At 23.6% G+C, this 23,885-nt stretch overlaps 1 protein-coding gene across 4 annotated transcripts in view; it reads right to left on the bottom strand.

Annotated features, from left to right (window-relative positions):
• The window catches only part of LOC111630027 (neurotrimin-like), a 48,192-nt gene that overhangs the window by 12,569 nt on the left and 11,738 nt on the right, over nt 1–23,885 (bottom strand). For 3 of the 4 annotated variants that reach the window (XR_002757443.1, XM_023374027.1, XM_023374029.1), the window contains exon 2: nt 933–1,159. Coding sequence is in view for 3 of the 4 variants with exons in the window: in XM_023374027.1 (XP_023229795.1) it covers nt 933–1,159 (227 nt within the window). In the remaining variant the exon portion in view is untranslated. Of the gene's footprint in view, nt 1–932; nt 1,160–5,383; nt 5,408–23,885 lie in introns of those variants that run through there. The other variant, XM_023374028.1, reaches the window with a different exon arrangement.

Genomic DNA, 23,885 nt, shown 5'->3' with positions numbered 1-23,885 from the left:
ATGCATAAAAAACAAGAAAAAATCGAATTTTTAAAATTTATCAGAGAAAAGGAAATAGAGAATTATTAAGGTTTTTGTTAAATAGAGCTATTTATATTGTAACATGTTGAACATTTCTTCTTTTTTTCCCTCTATATAATCATATTTAAAAATAAATTAAAAGATAGACGAGTAAATAAATATTCTCTTAAAAAAAATGAAACAAAATATTTTTCCTTTTTGCAACATCATTAGAACTTTCAACATCCTTCTGCAACTCCCATGCCTCTTTAAGTGACAATGTAAGTCTTGGGAAATAAGAATCCTTGACACTTGAGAGAATTGAGTTTCCTGCTTCCAAGTCTGAATCGCGGATGATGTACTGGTATGGATAGAATCGCGATTACAATTCAGAATTTATGAATTATAAAATTTTGACAACAATAGCATACGATTATTCAAGTGATGCAACTATTATGAGATGGATCATTGTAAAATTAACAATTATTATGATAATAATAATGTGACGCGATGCATATCTTTAAATCTTTCTTTAAGCTGTAAGAATGGTAGAAAATAAATTTAATTTCTTACTTAAAATCCTAAACACACTGTAGAATGTTATTTAAAATATGAAATAAATTAACATGATTTTTTTTTAAATTATTTTAATAAATTTTTGTTTATAAAAATATTTTTTATGGCAAAAACTTTCAAAAGTAAACTATTTGAAAATATATAATGCAAAACATATTTTTTTAAGATTTTCAAAAATAAGAAAGAACTTCTATCCAAATGCTTTCCATATCAATCCTTTCCACGTTTGAAATATAATATGAACGATTGTCACAAAACAATTTCCAAAAGAAAACTTGTAAAAATAGGAAAAGGAACGAAATAGTTCTGATAGATTACTTTGGGATTTACATAGAAAAGAATGAAAGAGCATTTACCGTTTTGTCTCCCAAGTTATTTACGATGCAGTGTAGATAGGCCGTCTGGCCTAGCTGCGTAGTAACGTTTTTGGCTGTTTTGCTGTCAAACGTAGGCAAAAGATTGGCTCCAAGATTCCAATAGTCCATTATTGTCTCCGTTTCTTGTTCTCGTTTTTCAGTTCCAATATAAATATTCTCTGTGATTTCGGTAATCCTTGAATTATCTGTGCTATCTTGAATATAACCTATAAACAAACCAAAAAAAAAAGTTATAAACCGTACAGATTACTTTAATCATCTAATTTAAAAAATTACTTATTTTCAATCTATCTTTGCATGGTTTAACTACCGTGCTGGCAAGTTTATCTTGTAATTTTAATTAAAAATTCACAATTAATTTAAAACCTAATCATTACTTTCCAACTCAACGATCACGTAACAGTGATGCATTCTGTAATCTTGTTATACTCTAATTTTCTTAGTTGTTGTGACTGACCATAGATTTATGTAATTCTTTTATTTATACCTTCGTTTAAAATCTTTCATAGGTATACAAAACCACAGCATTAAGGGCTTGTCAATGAACTCATACAATAATAGTATTTGCTACTTTATATTTAGAATTTAACAGCAAATATTAGCATAATAACTGAGCAATGTGTCGATTCGGTTTAATTTACGTCCATACAATAAAATTACCAAATGCTTTGTTTGTCTAATTTAACAGTATTGTATCTTTACATAAATACATCAAAATTGAAATTTGGCGTATGCGCTTGACAAGTAACATGTTATGCCAATAGTTGCGGTAGTAAGTTAACAGTGCTAATTGTTTCCAATAACACCATTATCTCTGATAGTTTTGTCGATTTTTATAGTTATTTATGAAAAATCAATTTAAAATTTTAAAGCTCTATTCAACTTAGTTATAAATATCTACGCATATATTACAATTATAATTTATGAAATAATTAAAAAATGTAACAACCTTTCTTACTAAAGCTTTCAGCTCACGTTCTGTATTCGTTTTTAATTAAATTTTTAAAATGTTGAACATGCTTTGAACATTAACAAACATTTTATTACTTTACAATTAGCATTTCATTTATAATTATTTAAAATTTTCTATTTTATTTTATATTTATTCATTTTTTTAATTATATTGTTCTAAGTAAAAATAAATTTAATAAATTATACAAAAATCCTAAAATAAATTAGTGAAAATATTATTAAATATATGTAAAAATTTGTATTTCTCTCTCGCTCTCTCTTTCTCTCTGTCTTAGAAGTTAATGCAACTAACTAACATTTTTTCAACTTATAAATTTTTAGTTCAGAAAATTACTCAATTTATATTTATTTAAGAACATTCTTTTTACTTACGTACAAGTTTATTCTATTTAAAAATACATCAAGTTTATTTTTCTTATTTTTTTTTTCCTTCTCCTACGGATAAACAAACATGCAATTCTTTATTCTTTAGTCATCAACTGCTAATTACTTCTTTCCAAATATCCTTTCGTGTTTTTACAACAAGTACTAATCTATACGAGCTCCTAAATTTAATTTTAAATTATTAAAGTAACCGTTTTAATTTTTTATTTTAACTGGAATGTCTTATATTCTCGTACTTAGTTTCCTCAATAGATTTCAAAGAAAATCTTATAAATTAAATATTTTTATGACGAAAATAAAATTAGTTAATACATAAAAAAAATTGTTTACCTCGTATAAAAATGTTTATAATGTTAAACGTATATCTAAATATAAAAAAAAACATTTTCTGTTTATTTTACTCGTATATAAATTATAACTTAGTCAAATGTTTTACATAGAAAAACAAAATATAAATTTAAGATGAATAACTTTACTTATTTAAACAATTTTTCTAAATTACTATCAAGTTCTGTATAAGATCTAAATATACATTTTACATATTTAAATAATATACAGAATTGAACAAAAAAAAAATGCATTCGTATTCCTTTAGAATCATCCTATAAAACTTTAGCTAATATATAAAATGTAGAATAAATCTGTACAGTACATAGCGAATGTAGAATCCGAACAACATATAAAATATTAAAATTCAGTCATGATAAATAAAAAAAACATTAACGATACAACATAAGAATCTTTTATAGAACAGATTTTCTTATTTTTTTCTTTTCCATATGACATAAAATATGAGAAACGAAATAAAATCCAAGATTTGGGGTAGTTCTGCTTATTATTTTATAGTTAGAAGCAATCACATTGAGTTCAGATTCATCAGTACATCTTTTGTGTCAATAAAGGACCACTCTGCAGCCATAAATATTTCCAAGTTTCTTGTTGCTCCCACATCTTATTGACACAACCTGGATGATGTTCCCATGGCAACTAAGAGAATATGAAATCCGACAAATGTCTCCAATGACGTTGGAAAGAAAGTCAAATCTACTTTCACTGTTTCTAAATGTTGAAACTCTGAAAGGCTCGATTTAGGTTAACGCAGCTTAGTTCTTATAGATCGACGTGGGTTTTTATTAACTTAAAAAGGGTGCAGAAATGTTTTTCTTGTTATGTTTATTTTTTATTGTTTTTTTAAAACTGATTTTCAAAAAGGATTTGCAAATATTCAAAGAATTATATGCAAAATTTAAACTTACTCGATGATCTGCTTTGTTTGATAAGAATTAAAAAATATAATTTTTCATAAATTCGAATTTATTAAAAATAGAAATCTGTGATAGAATCATCATAACATTTCTCTTAAACAATTATGAAAATCTATTGTATAGAATAATCATAATTTCACACTTAAAAATAGCTAGATACTCCTGTAAATTGAAATTCGACCATTTTAGAGAAAATATATTTTTATTTATAACACGAATAAGAATATTTTGATGGATTAATTCATCATAGACGAGATACAATCCCCAACATATGCATCAACGTCACACCGATGATGTTCACCATCAATCGTCTTTAGACATCCGCATCTTTTTGACTTTTACTTTCAGTAAAAAATTTTAGATTTTTAAGAATAAATTTCAATATGATACTACTTCAAATAAAACTTTTCAATATAAAACTACATTCTTTAGACATTTTAAAATAGAAATTCTTAATATAAAATGTTTACATTCTAGCAATAAACTAGAAAATAAGGAAAAGAAATTAAAATAATTTACAATTGATATTAAATTAATAATAATAAATTTTTTCATATTTTAAATTTTATTCTATTCTTTTATAATCTACGATTATGTATTTAATAATATACACATGTACGAATGACTAAAAATAAATGTATCGTTTTATATAGTTCTTGTATGTCTGCTACAAAAATATTATTTAATTTTACCAACTTTGATATAAGTTTTGTGTGTTTTATAATGCAAAAATTGTTTTAAAAAGTACTAAAATCAGAAAACTAATAAATGAAAGTGCCAAGATGAGAATACAAATGAATGATAACAAAATTTACGTTGGATAAAATCAGAGAAATAAATGAAAGCAATAAAACTAAAATAACACTAAGTGAAAGCAGTAAAATAAGTAATAAATTAAGCTAATGGTAATTTTTATTTTATGTAATTTATTCGTATGTAGAATGAAAGAATCGTGAAGAATAGAAAATAAGCCTATCCGTGATTAGGCTATTGTATTACAGGAAAAATAATGGTTTCAAATTGTTTCAGATAATCATAAAAGTATACTATTCATATTTATAACATCTTAAATAACAATTTAAAACACTTAAATAAAATATTTTATCCTGTAAACTNCAAATAGAGAGTTCGGAGGAGTTGGGTTCCATATTAAAAGCACCAACGGAATCGCCATGTCTGTCAAGACCAAATTTTAAAAAACGTGAACATCACACAGATTAATATGTATTGTACCCCTAAGTTTCTAGAACGGAATACGTGCACCAGTAAACCTACAAATACACGATTTATATTTTAAAAATAATTAAATTCACTTAGCATTCAAATTTTGAAAAACACAAATTTGCTGATTCACTACGGGACAACCATTTAACTGAAGTGAAACAGGTTATTCCCTTGCTATGGATGTCTGCCTAGTTCAGTTCAGCCACAATCCGCTTCAGTTCGCCTTTATTATCAGTTCGAAATGGAGTGGTTCCATAATACCCGCAGTGTTCCACAATACCACCTTTTCCTCTACGTTTTGTCGCAAATTCCTAAAATTTTTCAGGGAGATTTGTGTGTTAGGGGATTGATGCTATTAAATTTTGCAGGTTAAATGTCAATGAAATTGGGAGATAAAGGGGATTGTGTGTCATATCTCGAGTGAAGTCGGAATTAATGAAAATTTTACTCCTTATTAGCATTTGCAATTTTTATATATATATATAAATTAATCCATATAAGTTTGCTTAAGTATTACGCTAATTATTTCAAGCAAAGAAAATATACAATTAACACAGTGTACAGGTTTAAAATATATAAACTCACTTAAGTGTTATAACGCAGTTTTCTTTTGTTATTTTAATAACATAAAAATTGTGTTAAATTAAATTATTTTTCTTACAAACTTTCAAAGTAATGAAGCTTATCACTTCAGACTCACTAATATATCAAGACTAAACTTTAAAAAAAGACAAATAATTTAAGATAATTGATAATGTAAATTTTGAGTGACACGTAAAACCGATCTTTCACCCATAGCAGTTGCATCGATGTAACCATGACGTCAATAATGACGCACATTATCGATTGTCCTAACAAGGTCAAACTGTAATGTGTAGTCGTTGTAATGTTGATTGTTTCCAAAAGTTCAAACTAAACTATCAGCTGAATACTAACTTATAACACATAAAATTTGTGTAAGTCTCAATTTAATGTTAGATATTTGAGATAAATGATCGACAAGGGATAAAAGAAGCACGACTACATAATAAATTTAACAACCCCTTTTTCAGAAAAGTATTTAATTATTAGCGATCATTTGTTCATCATTAAGATAATGACGTGTTTTTAGATCTTTGTAAAAATTTTTATTCTTATTACTCAAAGTTATGGATCATTTTGCATTATTTATGAACGATCTAATTTTTAAAAATCATTGAAAATATAATGTATATAATATTATTAAGAATTTTAATGAATAGACTATATGAAAATAAATACCCAAAAATTCTTTTTTAATTAATTCGTTAAATTCGAGATTTTTAAAAATAAATTTTTATTTTTTATTTATTAATATATTAATATATTTTTTTAAGCTAAAAATTCGTTTAAAAAAATCAGAGATAAAATAAAATATATTAGTCTATATTTAATTCGGATTGTAAAGTAGACATTTCAACTTGTTTTAATTATTTTAAAATTATCAAAATAAAAAAAAATTTTAACTGTTTTTCATAAGGAATTATATTTTCAATTTTCACAAAGTTGATTAGTTTTATTTTATTTTATTTTTTTACTTTTTCTAGTAATTAACTTTCTCTAACCAACCTATCAATCTAAAGAATTTTTACTTCAATATGTCTTAAAAATAAAAAGATAATCTTAAGTTTTTAAATTAATATTCCATTAACATAAACCAAATTTTAATCTTATTAACAATTTAAAAAGTAATGTCAAGTTTGAAATATCTATATACCAACTTACAATATTTTCAAATGTTTTATAAACTAAAAAACAAAAAGAAAGAGAGTAAATTCTGAATTATTTAACTTAAATTAGCCGAATAAATAATTTTTAAAAATATAAAACTGTACCGATTAAAGTTTATTTAAATAAAATTTTTAATTAAAAATGAAATTCAATCAAGAATTTCGAATAAACTTTCGTAAATAAATTTAATCTCTAAACTTTACACTAACTCCACCCTCATTAATGATACAATGATTAAATTACACTAATTATATAGTCGAAAACAAAGACCTAAAACATAAACATTCACTTTATATAAAATAATAGATAAATATCTAGGCCTATACATAATTTAGTTAATATTTAATTTCATATTATTTAATAAATTATTAAATTCTATTCACAGTTTAAATTTTAATACTTCATTTATAATTATAGCCAATTTAACCAATGATTGTATCGACCACGCCCACATTACTTTCAATCAATTAGATGATTTTTAAATCAACGTCGAAACGTGTGACAAACCAATCAGATTAATTTAAATAAAACATGATTTACGTTTATTGGATGATTTTCTATTTGAAATTCCTTTAGCCTACTTATAAATAAATTATTTTTAAAACATTTTCTGTTTACTTTCCCGGCTGTTATATAAAACGGAGAGAAATTAGGACGATCGGTCAAAAAAAATGACCCTAAAGATTTTTACATTTTTGGACTCGGGACATTGAAATGTCGAGAAGAGCAAAAAATTTAGGGATTTTTAGTATATGTGTGGGGGAGGCACGATTTTGTTTACCAACTTTGAAGCTTAATAACTTTTGTGCCTGTTGTTAAAAATTTCTGAAATTTTGCAGGGAGGTTTGTGTATAAGGGAAATTGATGCTGTTAAATTTTGGTGATTACAGGTGAAGAGGGTGGAGAGATAGAAGAGGTCGTGTGTCATATCCAATGGGAACGGGTTTAATGAAGATTTTACACGTTATTAGAATTTACAATTTTTCATAAAACTTATCTCAAAATTAAACTTTTTGCTATTTTATAATAATTAATAATATTAAAACTTTTTAAAATAAAATCTCATAACAGATAGCGTTGCACACAGTTTTTAACGCATTCCGGGAAAGTTATGCAACTCGTTGCTGTAATTATTTCATATCAACGAAACGAATTTTAAGGAATAAAATAAATTTAAAGTTAATAGATTATTTAGTATATTTATATTTTATATTATTATAATATTGTAGCTTCTTTTATTTGTTTTATTTAAATTTATTAAATCAACTTCAATCGCGATAATTATTCTTTACTTTCAAACTCCTAATCTCATTTATATCAAATGATTAGAATGCATAAAAAACAAGAAAAAAATCGAATTTTTAAAATTTATCAGAGAAAAGGAAATAGAGAAAGACATGAAATTAAAAAGAATTAAGCTGATAGTTTTATTTTATAAGTTTATAAAATATTTAAAATATTTAAAATTAAATTTTCTAACTTTAATGGAAAACATTAATTTCTTATGAAGTTTAAACAAATATTAGAAGAATAAGTATTTAGAGAAAATAGAAAATAGATCGTCAATTATATGGAAATAGTTCTTAATGAAGGGAAACGTTCAGTCGCTGTTACGACAAGATAATTAAGCACCGCAAAGAGAAGTCGAAGGATAAGAAAGAAAAAAAAAAGTACTGAATTTTAAAACGAGCAGTCGTTTGTGAGAATCATTTGCAACACTTTTAAATTCCTTCTCTTTTCAATGGATATCTATTCCGCTTAAATGCACGATTCTCACGTTTTGAAGAAAGAGCACAACTGCTGAAGACATTAATGTTAAATGACTACCATTCCTCATAATGCTGTAACTTTTCTTGAAAATAATAAAAATGATTCAATTTACATGTCTTTTCACTGATAAATTGCATTTTCCCCTTTTTAACTTGGTTTCATTTCAATTTTCAATTATAATATTTATGCTTCTTTAAATAGTAATTATATTGTTTTCGCTTATTACATTAGTAACAACAGAATAAAAATAAAAATAAAATAAAATAAAAGCTTATAAATTGAAATTTCATTTTTATGAAAAGAATATAATAATGTACTGTGCTGTAGCAAGAGATAGGATAATTACACGAGGAAGAATAATTATATCAAGTAGTCATCTCATCAAAAGTTTTTCGCTTGATCTAATAAAATAATTTTAAGAAGTTTGCTCGTATAATATTTTCTGTTGCTAAATAACAATGTGTCTGTCTGTCTGTTTTAGTTTATTTCAACAAAAAGTAATAAATTCAACCTTAATAAAATACGTTTTATACCAGTTGAGATTAACAATTTAAATTGTTTTATTAACATTTATCCAATTTTATGTAAATTAAAAAATCGATATATATATATATATTTTTTTTTTTTCTTAATTTTCATGAGCATATTATTAATTAAGAAAACTAAACATAGCCTAACTAAAAGATGTTAGCGATAAAAGACTAATGATGTAAAAATATAACAAATGCTTGTTTATATATGTTTAAATATGGTAAAAAGTAATTATTTTACATATATTTTACTTAATTATTCACATATTTAAATAATTGCCGTAAGCGGTATTTATGTAAGTCGAGATAATTCCATTTAGATGTTTATTGTAGTAAATCTAGAACAAAATTTTTTTTTGTATTTAAAATCATGCATAAATAAACAATAAATATGTAATAAGTCTACAATAATTACAGTAAAATTTTTCTTTAAAAAAAATTACATTTTTAACCTCTTTTTTTTGGAATAATTTTGAATTGAATATATAGTATTATTATAATGTATTGATTGGTGCATATTTAAATAAAATATTTTAAAAAAATGTATTTAATTCCTTCAGAATTTCGTATATATCTACACGAATAAAAGCGAAAAATAGTGAATTTGTTGTTCTGTTTTATCAGTAACACCAAAGTATGGTATCTTTAATCAAATTTTCACCATTCTAACTCAACTATTCTTATGGCTGTCGTCTCTAGTCTTATTTGTGAGCCACCATCTACTTTTATTGCTGTTCTCTTTCTCGTTCATTCATTGCTTTAATTTTCTTTTTCTCTTTCTTAACTTCGATTTTGTTCGAAGGAAATAACAAAATCGAACGAAAGGTCACTAAAACTAAAAAAATTACTAAATGGCTAACAAATTTGGAAAATAAATAAAAGATTAGTATCGTTGATTATATATTACTTTATTGGATTTTAATTATTATTTTCATATACAGTATATATTTTTAATTATGTAAAAATGTAAAGAAAAGAGATATAAAAATTCCTTTTTTCTTTAAACATTCTTCGTGAAGATTAGCTTTATAAATTATACTGTATAAAGATTGACTGTATATAAACATTATTTAATATTTATACGGTATAATTTGATACAATTATCATTGTTTATTGTAAAATATTTTTAAAATACAAGAAAACTATTTTCAATATTTCAGAGTATTGGAGCTCGCAAAGAAGAGTAAACGGGGGCCAAAATTCCACAAATTATAATTGTTAAATTAATTGAAATATGTAATCTTACATTCTCGATTATGGGAAGATTTGATACAACACTGTATTCGATAATCTACTTATAGAAGAAATCCCCTAAAATTAAATAATTAAATAAAAATTTATTGATGTAATTCTTTGTCTCCAAGCCATTAAAAATTTCTGTAGAAGCCTGTTTTAGGGATGAAATATAGTAAAATTTTCTTTTACATTATTGTCTAAAATACATATAAGATAATAATGTTTAATAATAATAATAAATAAAGTTTTATTCCACTTAATAATAATGGATTTCATGCTGTAAAATTATTAAATTCAGAATATAAAATCTATTTTGTTATTTATTTTGTTAACTTTATAATGCACATGCAAATAACCCATTTGCTCTCATCTTGTTATAATATGATATATTTTTTAACAGAATTAATAATTAATTCTATTCTATTAATTCTAAATTCTATTAAAAATTAATATAAATTATAACAAGAGTAGAACAAATGGATTATTCTCATGTTCACGTTAATGTTAATGGGACAAAACGCAAAATTTCAAAAACAGAAATTTTCGTATGTAGAAATTAATAATTTCACAGCATAAAATCCATTATTATTAAATAAAATTAAACTATTTTACATTTATTTTGGGTGCATTTAACTAATCTGCATCTAGAACATAAAAACAAGTTACAGTATTGTAACACATTATTTAAAGCTAAATTGCCATAGTATTATCTTAATGATAATTGGTTTTAAAAAGAAAATAAATTAGATTTTAGCATATCTCAATGAAAAACCTCCTAATTCTTTAACTAATCATTGTTAAGGAAACTTTAATCAATCGCAGTTAAAACTTTTAAGATTGATATTTTAGAGAATAATTTTTAATTAATTTTGTCTAATTTATACAATCCTTAATTATCATATTTATTTAAAATTAATTTTATATAATCACGAATATCATAAAAATTATTTATATAACTTATAAATAAAATAACGTTTTATTTAGGTAATTCTAAAAAAGAAAATTGATATTTTTTTTACTTGAATTGCTGTAAGTTATATAACAAATTTCTTATATATTATCTAATTAAATGAAATCAATATAACATAATTAAATACTATTGTATATTACTCAGAAACAGTGTTTAATAATTTATAATGTTTCAAAGATAATTCCGGATTATCTAAACATTTATGATCAATATTACATTGTTTGTAAGAGCTATAATAAATTTTATAATATTTATGTTGTAGCATGTTAGGATCAATGTTTAATCAAGATTTATATAGCCGAAAGACAATTGCTGATTATCTAAAATGCTGCAGAATAATTTAGAATCTTTGATAATTTCTAGGATAAGACAAAGTTACTTAACGAAAATATTTAAAATATTTATTTATTATAAATAATTTTACTTGGAGGATAATGTCTAAGAATGATTTTTTTTGTATATTTTTTATAAATTTTTATGAAATAAGAGGAAGAAAGAAACACAATTCGAGTAATTCACATGGAAAGAACAGGCTAATTTAATGTTCCTTTCCTGTTTATTCAACATTATAACTAAACTATGAGAAGTAATTAGTCTGTAAATTGAGATATCACAACTACCTCAATTATAAAGCTATCCTTTGTTCTCCGATATCGAAACAAGCTAAAATGAGTATCTCTAACGCTGACAAACACTTGTTACACGTTGATTTATGCACTGCAACTAGTACACACTCAGGTATTTGCAGCACAACATTCATAATGATGTATATCCAGATATAATTACCAAGCCGTTAATTAAATTCATTCTAAATGACTATAAATTTACTAAAACTCTAATGTAAAATGATTTCATTATATAAAAGTTTTTACAAAAGTTTTATAAATCATTTATATATATATATATATATACACAAAAGTTTACTTTAATCATAAATTAAAGACGAAAAATGCGTAAATTTTAAATAATTTTAGTGTATAAGTGTATAAAATTATTGCTAATATATCACTCTTGGAAAATTTCTAGTTAAAATGGCAATTATTCTAAAAGTTTCGGGGGATAAAGCTGAGTAATCAAATTAATATAACTTTATTCGATACAGTAAAACCCCATGAAATACTTTAGCAAACAACTGGACTATAAATCTCACGGTTGTATGAACATTGAGATGATATTCAGAACATATAATGTGGTTGATTGCCGTATTTAAAGTATTCTGAACAATGCTATTTTCTTACTTGGATCTACTCGAACGAGCAACCTGGGTCAGTTAAATAGCGCATGAGAATTATGGCGACAATTTATTGCTTTAGGTATTGTCGTTTCGGTAAAATACAGCTCTACACTGACATTAAGCAATATGTAAGCTTCATATACAGGTCTGTGTTATATATATATACATTTATGTATATGTCCGTGTGTTGTATGATATAAATATAACATATATAACTATACACTTGGATATATCGTATAATAAAACTTATATATGGAACCGTAATAGAGTATGTCTAGGAAAAAGTAGATAAAGTTTATAATATTTATATGTTTTTTATATTAAATTTGTATCTTATAACAATAATAGACGGATTATTATTAATTATAGAGGTATAATTTATATTATTCATTATAACATTATTTCTTATTATTTTTTACAGTCAAAATACACAGAAAATTTAGTATATTTATTGTCTTAAAGTATATTTTCTTCAAATTTTCTGTTGATTTCTAATTTATAGATGAATTTATTAATATAAAATCTCATTATTTCTTGTATATCAGTTGTTTGAAAATAAACTAGACCTATTTAATATTAAATTATACGAAATATTACTAAATAAATATGTATTTTTCTGTGTCATTATTAATTTTTTTCCAATTTTTTTCTGCTTAAGATTTATTTGTAGATGTTAAATATATTTATATCAACTTACGTAAAAACACAAAAAATTTTCTATTAATTTTAATACCAAAATGCTAGAGGCAATAATAATATTTATTACTCGTTAAGTAGAAAATCTGTGCACAGGATTAAAAATATACTAACTTATTAATGAATAATATAATTTAACATTTAAAGATTTAAGAAATAGGAGCAATAGTAACTGCAAGAACTGCAGCAAATGATGTTAATGTAGAGCCATTTTGGACACTTTTTATAACGTTTATATTTGAATAAGACGAAGGTTTAGTCTTTACAATGGCTAACTGACTTTTAGGCCATCCTGAATATTTATATCTGACTTTTTTAATATGGTATAATTGATAAATATGAATATTTGAGCGTATATAATATTCAAGATAAATATCAATATATTTTTTTAACGTAGAAAATTAATGATGAATAATTATTAAACGTAAACCATATAATGCCTAGCATTGATATAGTATACAATAATGCCTATTTTAGTAATTAGAAGAGATAACTCTGCCTTTTCCATTTGTATGATTATTTAAAAATTATAAATGTTAAAATAGCCGTACATTTAATCAATTTTTTGAAATTTTATACGTTTAATTCTATATATTCATAAATACTTTCTTGTTTAGCCTTGTCTATTCCCTTGTCAAATTTATTTAAAGTTTATTATACATTTAGAAAAATTATGCTAAAAATAACAATAAATAATATCATTTAAAGTAGTTAATTAATAAATAAATTTATTTATTTATATTTTGCTAAAATTGGCATAAAATACATTCTATATTTATAATATATTAGGCCTATATAATGGAATTTCTCGAAAAATGTTTATTTTCTAACGTAAATTTCAAAAGAAAGAAAAAAAGAAAACTTTAAATAGAAAACTTGGATAGATTTTTGCACTTTTGAATTTTCGTAGATTCCTGTTTTCGAATTATTCGTTCCTCCAACAAATTCTAGAAATAAATTACTACTCTTTCAATTTGTTTTCCTTATCACATACTTAGATTGGAACTCTTTATTAATATTCTTTTCGAGATTTTGATTTTGAATAAACCTTCTTTTATTTATTTTTTCATTTGATTTCAACTAAAAAATATATATGTATAATTTATAGGATAAATTAAGTAGTCTTACGTTAATTAATTTTCTATATAAATTCCTTAATTATATTTATTTTACTACCTGCACTTATATTATTATCTAAGTATTATTTATTATAAATTTTAAGATTTGTTTACATTTATTAATATTATTCCATTAATATTCTATATGCAAAAGTAATTACATATGGCTTATATATTTATTTATGTATATAAGTTTAAATATTTGTACACTACATTGTATATTGATTTCAAATAGTTTCATTCTAATCATTACTATACAATTTATATATTAATTTTCATAACTATATAATGAGTACCAACAATTTAATATATGCTAATGATATTAAAACATTCCTTTGCTGTGTGCATAAATTATTGTTACATTTCGATGATACAATAATGAGATTTTCATGAAAATAATTCACGTATTAATTAATGTTATTTTTTTTATAATTATTTAATTTATTTATGTAGAATTAATTTGAAGAATGTTGCGAACATGTTTAACAGATTAACAAGCTTAAAATTTGATAAAATTAATAGAAAATTAAGCAGAAAAATAAATTAAAGTAATATATAAAGACACTTTTATGTTTTGTATATAAACATATTTATATTATTTTAAAAATTCGTAGCTAGAAGACGATCTAGAATCGTAATTTGTCCTTTCTACACAGTTAATTTACGAATATTAAAAATAAATTTCTATCCTGATATTTTTATAACTTGTATAAAGTATTAAAATAATAAAAATATCGATAGAAATCAGACGGGGTGAAAATAATTTTATACGTTTAGGCGGGAGGAAGCTTATTAAAAACTCGACTCAAATTTATAAGTCAATGACGTCCTTTTCACGTCACAAGGAACACAGTTCCTTGTGACGTGAAAAGGATGAAATACAAAGATTCCAAAATCTGTGCTTTATCTTCTATTTAAGAACTTTTAAAGTACATACAATCTCGATTTTCTAACATTTCTCAACCTCTTTTTTGTACACCAAATTAGGACATTCGTACATTCTCTATTGACAAATAAATATTTCGAGCTATTACAATGATTACTTCTACTAGTTTACATTAATTTTTACTGTTTGTTTACCATTTAATTTGTTTTATACATTGTTATATATGTACTCCAGGAAACTAAAATTTCCCTATCTTAAAGAGATTTTATATTTTATTTCTAANATTCCTTTGCTGTGTGCATAAATTATTGTTACATTTCGATGATACAATAATGAGATTTTCATGAAAATAATTCACGTATTAATTAATGTTATTTTTTTTATAATTATTTAATTTATTTATGTAGAATTAATTTGAAGAATGTTGCGAACATGTTTAACAGATTAACAAGCTTAAAATTTGATAAAATTAATAGAAAATTAAGCAGAAAAATAAATTAAAGTAATATATAAAGACACTTTTATGTTTTGTATATAAACATATTTATATTATTTTAAAAATTCGTAGCTAGAAGACGATCTAGAATCGTAATTTGTCCTTTCTACACAGTTAATTTACGAATATTAAAAATAAATTTCTATCCTGATATTTTTATAACTTGTATAAAGTATTAAAATAATAAAAATATCGATAGAAATCAGACGGGGTGAAAATAATTTTATACGTTTAGGCGGGAGGAAGCTTATTAAAAACTCGACTCAAATTTATAAGTCAATGACGTCCTTTTCACGTCACAAGGAACACAGTTCCTTGTGACGTGAAAAGGATGAAATACAAAGATTCCAAAATCTGTGCTTTATCTTCTATTTAAGAACTTTTAAAGTACATACAATCTCGATTTTCTAACATTTCTCAACCTCTTTTTTGTACACCAAATTAGGACATTCGTACATTCTCTATTGACAAATAAATATTTCGAGCTATTACAATGATTACTTCTACTAGTTTACATTAATTTTTACTGTTTGTTTACCATTTAATTTGTTTTATACATTGTTATATATGTACTCCAGGAAACTAAAATTTCCCTATCTTAAAGAGATTTTATATTTTATTTCTAATTTTCTGAGAATAGAAATTTTTTTATAACATATAATTTTATTGTTTAACTTTTATATACATGCATTACATCTAGAAATATTGGAGTGACTGCAGATTTAAATCTTTATACTTTATTCTTATAGAAGATATTATATTATGATTTATGTAATTATAATAAACAGTTAAAGAGAATTAAGTTCTTAATTTATATGATTTATTATTATTAAAGAAAACTTAAATATATTAAAATAATTTTAATAATAATTCCGACGAATAGAATTTTTCGATAATTTTTTAAAGTAAATATAAGGAAAAATTCTAGGTTTTTTAAAGGAAAATATTAACGATTTTCATTTAAAAATAAACGAGTAAAGAAGTTTTAAAATTAGAAATATTCTTCTTATTTTTTAATAATTTCTTTATTTCCAATTTACAAGATAATTAGAAATATTTTTGCTATTTAAAAAAAAAGTTTAAAAAAAAATATATAATTAAAGAGAACAATTCAGAAAAATTATATTAAGTAATTTTTAGAAGAAATTTTAATATTGAAATTTATTATTTTAGTATAAAATTCTTTTATTTAAATTAATAATAATATCGTTTGCAAGTTTGATCATTTCATTACACGATAGTAATTTTATAATAGTCAAAAGTAGGTCTTAAAGTAAAAAATAAATATAAAAAAAATATAATTTCTACGACGAGAAAAATTGTAGAAGTATATAAAAAAAAAAGACAACTGAATAAGACAGAGCAATCAATCTTCACATAAAAACAACCGAAGGGAGAAGATTTTCATAAAGTCACCAATACTATCCAATTCATACTAGGACGTAATTACATTCTTAACTATATATTCTATCGATAGCCGGGGGGTGAACTACAAAATTAGGTAGAATACCTTTAGTGAATAAAGCGAAAAATTACAATTGGTAAAAAGGAGGGGGAGGAAAGAAGAATAAAAATAAAAAAAAATAAGAAAAAAGTGAAGCTGATATCATTTTATCTTCGTCCAAGCAGACAACCAACTATCAGAATGAAGTGTGCTTTGATGCCTATGGGAGGATTTGTCTAGCAAAGAGAAGCTGTCTCTCTAAGATTGGACACACTGTAACACTACATTACTGCATTTCTTTTTCTTTATTTTTAATTTTTCTAGATTTCCACTTTCGAAAGTTTTTTTTTTAACCTCTCGTGGGTAGACTTAAGCTCTTTCTAAAAATCGCAATTTACTTTGGTCCAGGACGAAACGACGGAGCTAATTTTACTACAAATAAAAGCCAAAGCTTTGTATTTTTTTTAGTAAAGAAATTTGATTATATATTTTTTTATTTAAGAATCGATTTTTTAAAAATATTTTTTAAATCATTATTATTATTATTATTATTATTATTCAGTCTAACAATTTGTAATCCAAACACGTTAACCGTATGTAGATTCTTTTTTTTTTTCTTTTAAAGTTTTATTGGAGAGAGCTCGAATCTCATAAAGTTATTTTCCATTCACTTGATGGACAATAATCGCTCACTCAAACATCGGTTTACTTCAAAAACAGTCCAAATATTTGCATTTATCTGTTTTTAATGATGACTTTTTGATAAAAGTGTTCTTCGTCTTTCATCTGTCCACTTTTACTTTTTTCCCCCCATTTTTCTAGTTTTATTTCATTTCCTAAATGGAAAACAAGACTCAAAAGGTGGCCGTATCTTAATGCATTTCTTAAGAAATTTTTCTGGAAACAGCAACTAAAATAAATAGTTTAGTGGATGTAGAAAATTGCTGCAATCGCAACTGATGCAGTAAATTCATTATATCGTCTATAATATCTCCGGAATAATCTCTTTTTACTACATCTTGAGTATAATAAATACTAAATTTATTATATTACATTATAGTAGTGTAGTAAATATATTTATTGGGCTGAAATTTTTAAATTACAGACCTATATAGATTCTTACTACCGCCTGTCTGTCCGTCCGTCCGTCCGTAATCTCGAATTAGATTATAAAATCGAGACCAGAAATAGAAAGCTTAAGGTCGGAGGTCCCGTTTAACTATATACGACTTCCGGTATGGACCGGAAGTCATGTGATTTTTTAAATTAAAATGTGATTAATTATACTTATTAATTAAAATATTATTTTAAAATACGCTCAAGTATAAAAATCTGTACTAAAAAATGTCTTTCTATATATAGTTATTCTTATATAAAATAATAATAATAATAATAATAATAATAATAATTCTTTCATTCAATATACTGCAATAAATTTAAAAAGGGAATAATTATAATATTTTTATTTAAATAATAATTGATCATTCATAAAAATATTTAACATTAATTTTATCGTGATTTAATGTAAAGGTTATTTGCAATTTAATTAATTTAATGTAAATAAAATTTTGAAATGTTATTTTCTGTTAAATAAACTTATTAATTTTATTTATAAAAGAAATAATTAAATTTAATTGAACTAAATTTAAAAGTAATTAACAGATTTAATGAATTGTTATAACTCTGCACATATATATGTGTTTGTGTGTATCTTATACAATTTAATTATTTCTTTTTAATTGAAATATTAACTAAAATATTAAAAGCAATTCTAAAATAAATACATTTAAAAAGTTTAAATTTATTTATCTTATAAATTAGTAAATAAAGAAAGAGATATGAGAATTATCTGAAAGATTTAACGAAGAGGAGAAACAACGATTGTTAATAGAGACATCAAGACCATCAGGAAAGTTCCATAGAAGCTATTTGAAGCAGGAATTGCTATTTGGCAGACGGTCAGCTCTAGAAGGAAATGTCCAGTCGACAGTAAGTTACGGACATCCGAATCTAGCATGAAAGTGGACTGGAGAAATGTTAGAAAGGCGATAAGATTTCCGCTAGAAAGAACTCCTTACTATCCAGTTGAAGATCTATAGAAATGAAATCTCTATTATGACCATTTGAACTGTTTCGTCCGTTTTTTTTTTTGCATTACTTCCAAATATATCTTTCCAAATTTCCTTCTTATCCGAATATTTTTTCCACTTTACAAATAAAAATCTCATTAACTTATCGAATCANATCTTGCAGATTACTATCATGAATTTTTCTTGAAACAATAGAATAACGATTATAAAAGTTCCTTTCCTCTTATTTTACTTTATTATGAAATTTATTTGTTTAATAATAAATTAGTGTGAAGTTTGTTGCTGCTTGTTTGAAATAAGTTTGTGGGAAAAGTATCAAGAATCAATAAAGGACAATTGCACTCACATTATTTATTGTTGTCATATAATGATTATTTGACCTGTCATTTCATGTTTTGGAAATTTATTATTCTAATCTTAAACCAATGAGTGAGAAAAAGCAACCAAGCATTTCACATTTCTTTTTAATACTCTGCATAGACTTAAGTTGATCAATGTCCAAATTTCTCCACAGACCACTGGTTGGCGACTGTTGGTCTAGATGACACAGCTAGGCCTCCTCATTACTTATATAAAATAATAATAATAATAATAATAATAATTCTTTCATTCAATATACTGCAATAAATTTAAAAAGGGAATAATTATAATATTTTTATTTAAATAATAATTGATCATTCATAAAAATATTTAACATTAATTTTATCGTGATTTAATGTAAAGGTTATTTGCAATTTAATTAATTTAATGTAAATAAAATTTTGAAATGTTATTTTCTGTTAAATAAACTTATTAATTTTATTTATAAAAGAAATAATTAAATTTAATTGAACTAAATTTAAAAGTAATTAACAGATTTAATGAATTGTTATAACTCTGCACATATATATGTGTTTGTGTGTATCTTATACAATTTAATTATTTTTTTTTAATTGAAATATTAACTAAAATATTAACTAAAATATAACTAAAAGCAATTCTAAAATAAATACATTTAAAAAGTTTAAATTTATTTATCTTATAAATTAGTAAATAAAGAAAGAGATATAAGAATTATCTGAAAGATTTAACGAAGAGGAGAAACAACGATTGTTAATAGAGACATCAAGACCATCAGGAAAGTTCCATAGAAGCTATTTGAAGCAGGAATTGCTATTTGGCAGACGGTCAGCTCTAGAAGGAAATGTCCAGTCGACAGTAAGTTACGGACATCCGAATCTAGCATGAAAGTGGACTGGAGAAATGTTAGAAAGGCGATAAGATTTCCGCTAGAAAGAACTCCTTACTATCCAGTTGAAGATCTATAGAAATGAAATCTCTATTATGACCATTTGAACTGTTTCGTCCGTTTTTTTTTTTTTTTTGCATTACTTCCAAATATATCTTTCCAAATTTCCTTCTTATCCGAATATTTTTTCCACTTTACAAATAAAAATCTCATTAACTTATCGAATCAAATTTAAAAATAAACTTTGTGTAAGCTTATGTAAATCTATTTAAAATTCTTTATCAATGAGCCTGGAAATATAATCGAATGAGTTTATTATTTTAAAAGAATTTTTTTTTATTTTTATTTTACGCCTGGATTATTTATAATGAGTCTATATAAATATTTTTCTATTTTAGAAAGAATAAGACAAGGATGATCCACATTAATAAAGATTATTTTTAAATATTTATGTNTTTAATTAATTATTATATTTAAAATAGATGAACACAGGATTTTTTAATATAGTAACAATCAGAAACGATACGTTTGAGATAATAAATTAAAATAAATTATAGGCCCTTTTTAATATTTTTTTTAATTAAATAATAATTCTTAAAATATTTTTGATAAAAATAATCTGCGAAAGATTATTTAGCAGCAGGAAGAAAGAATTAACATTTTAAATCGTATTTAATTAATTTTTATAAAAACGTTTTGATACAGTGGCATTAGATATATTTCTGATGATGATATTATAACTCAATAACTCAAGATGATATAATATCATCTTCAGTTATTGAGTTATGATACATATCGATGATCAAGATGATGTTATGACATCATCAGTTACTTTTAAAACTTTTTAAATAAAAAAAATAATAAAAAGATGAGAAAAGACAATAAAAATAAATCAGCAACGAGTTGCTCAACTTTCCCGGCAACATTTAAAATTTTGGTGGCACCATCTGTTATCATATTTTATTAAAAAAAAAACATTATATTATATTACAAATTGTAAATGCTAATAACGAGTAAAATCGTCATTAAGTCCGACCTTACTGGAGATACACACGACCCCCATTGTCTATCTCTTCATTCCCTCGACCTTTAATCACCAAAATTTAATAGTATCAATCCTACTGATAGACAAACTTTCCTGCAAAATTTCAGAAATTTTCGATAAAAAGTACAGGAATTATTAAGCTTCAAAGAGGGTGAGCAAAAATTATACTCCCTCCACACACACTAACAATCATACATACAGAAATTACCCTCCCCCCGAATGTTTTTGCATTTCTCTATGTTTCAAGCTGTCCTAATTTCAAAAATGTAAAAGTCTTGGGGTCATTTATATATATATATATATATAACAGCAGAGAAAGTAAAATCATCATAATAATTAATGTCTACTGAATTTTCTCCTAAAATTTTAATACATTTTTCACAATTCCTCTGAAAATTAAAATAGAAATCTCAGTAATTTCTAACTGTAAAAAAATTATTCAGCAGAAAAAGAAATTTTTAAGTAAAATTTGTAACAATTAATACACTTAATAAATATAACTTAATAATTAATTTTTATTAAAATACTTTCTGCACTACATACAAAAGTTTCTAACCCAACGAGTAGAAAAAAAAGAAGAAAAAAAAAAAAGAAAAACGAATCTATAAACTTAAAAACTTGGAAAGTTTGAAACGTTTAATTCAGGAAATATTTGAATAATATAAAATAAAAATACAAAAAAGAAAAATTATAGAAGGGAGAAAACGGAAGAGAAGGTCGAATAAGGTATTAACATACATTCACATCTATGGTTCAATTATTCGGTGTTTCTTTGATCCTTTGGATCACGTTCAATACCTAAAATCAATCGTACTTTTTACACCAAAGTCGTAAAAAAGTATTTCACTCCACTTGAAACTGCGTCGATTCTCAACTGTCGTCTCATAAACTTTCTGGTTATTATTCTAATCGGATGGTAGCAGTCGTAAAAGATTATGGAGTTTCATGCCATCCGACTGTAAATTCTATCGAATTGGCTTCATTCAGGAATTGGTGAATTGTAGATACATTCTTTCTCTCACACTCTTTGTATCACGGCTATTCGGAATTTCTTATATTTAATCAGTCGGCCGAAAACTAATAAAATATATATACGACTATATCTACTTACTCTTCCATTTCTATACCATTTATTAATTTAAAAAAAAATTAATATTATGTATAAAAGTAATGAAGTTTTATTATTAAAAGATTGTTTTAATAAAAATTAATTATTTAATATAAAATAGTTAATAAATAAATTTATTATAAGCTTCCAAAATATATAAAATTTAAAGTACTTTTTGTTATTAAAATTTCATTTTGAGTCATTTTTTTTATTCATAAAAATAAGAAATTTAATTATTATAAATAGTTTTATTATGAATTTAGAACTACATTTACTGTTTATAATGTTAAATTGTTAAAACAAAAGCTAACATATCTATCTAGCTATCTATCATATATAAATATCTATACATATCAGTAGTGTAAGTAGAATCGATATCAAGGGGACCTGATTTAGAACGTGCAAATCTACTTTCATCCCTGTATACTGTGGATATAGTCACTAATTCTGTGGATGAAAAGTGAAGTCTCACTTCTTAGTTGTTGTATATACATGTGTATAATTCAAATATTCAAATATATTTCCTGTATTTATTTGATTGTTTAGAATTTATTTATTCACAAAGGGAAAGAGAACCAACCTTTCTGGTTACCAGACTAATATACATATATAACTATATATATGTATAAATTTTCTATATAATATATATATATATATTTCATGTGCATTTAGTTAAAAGAATATTCAAAAAATGATATATATCTTAACATATACAATATATACAAATTCTACACATATATATGTTGAATTACATAGAGAATAATAATTAAAGTTGATACACTGTTATATAATATCTTATAATTTAGAAAATAAATGTATATTTTTTTAAACAAGCTTATTATATAATGTTTTGTATATGTTAAGATATACATCATTTTTTAAATATTCTTTTAACTAAATGCACATGAAAGATATACAATATATAAAAAATTAAATATAATAATAATTAATAATGTAATGTATTTTTTAAAGATGAAGCGTATTACAAAGATATATAATAATTTATTATCAATACATTATCATATTAATAAATTTATAGTGAATCTACTCACATTATAAATTAATATATGTATATGCACTGTACAGTACAGTACATAGTGATGGTGAATTTCATATGGGCATATTAAATGAATTGTTCTAATTTATAAAGCATACAAACCAAATATTATACATTTATAAAAATATTTTATCTTATTAAATCAGTAAATAAATGTTTATAAGCATATAAGCATAATCATGTAAATAATATGTTTATAAGCATATAAGCATAATCATGTAAATAATATGTTTATAAGCATTTTATAGCTTAAAAACATAAATATATTTATTTAGTAAATTGTTTATTAAATAAAAAATAAATGAAATTTTGATTAATAAACATAATATTTATTAAATATTAAGAAAAGAAACTAATTTATTAATTTTAATTAGGTGCAAAAATTATAATAAAATATTTTAATTATTTAAATTTTTAATTCTAAAATAAT

Source organism: Centruroides sculpturatus, unplaced genomic scaffold (assembly GCF_000671375.1).
Source record: "Centruroides sculpturatus isolate CEXI.00-Female unplaced genomic scaffold, Cexi_2.0 scaffold559, whole genome shotgun sequence".
NCBI classification, from domain to species: domain Eukaryota; kingdom Metazoa; phylum Arthropoda; class Arachnida; order Scorpiones; family Buthidae; genus Centruroides; species Centruroides sculpturatus.
The sequence above is the reverse complement of the archived record's forward strand: the minus strand, read 5'-3'. Positions and strand labels throughout refer to the sequence as shown.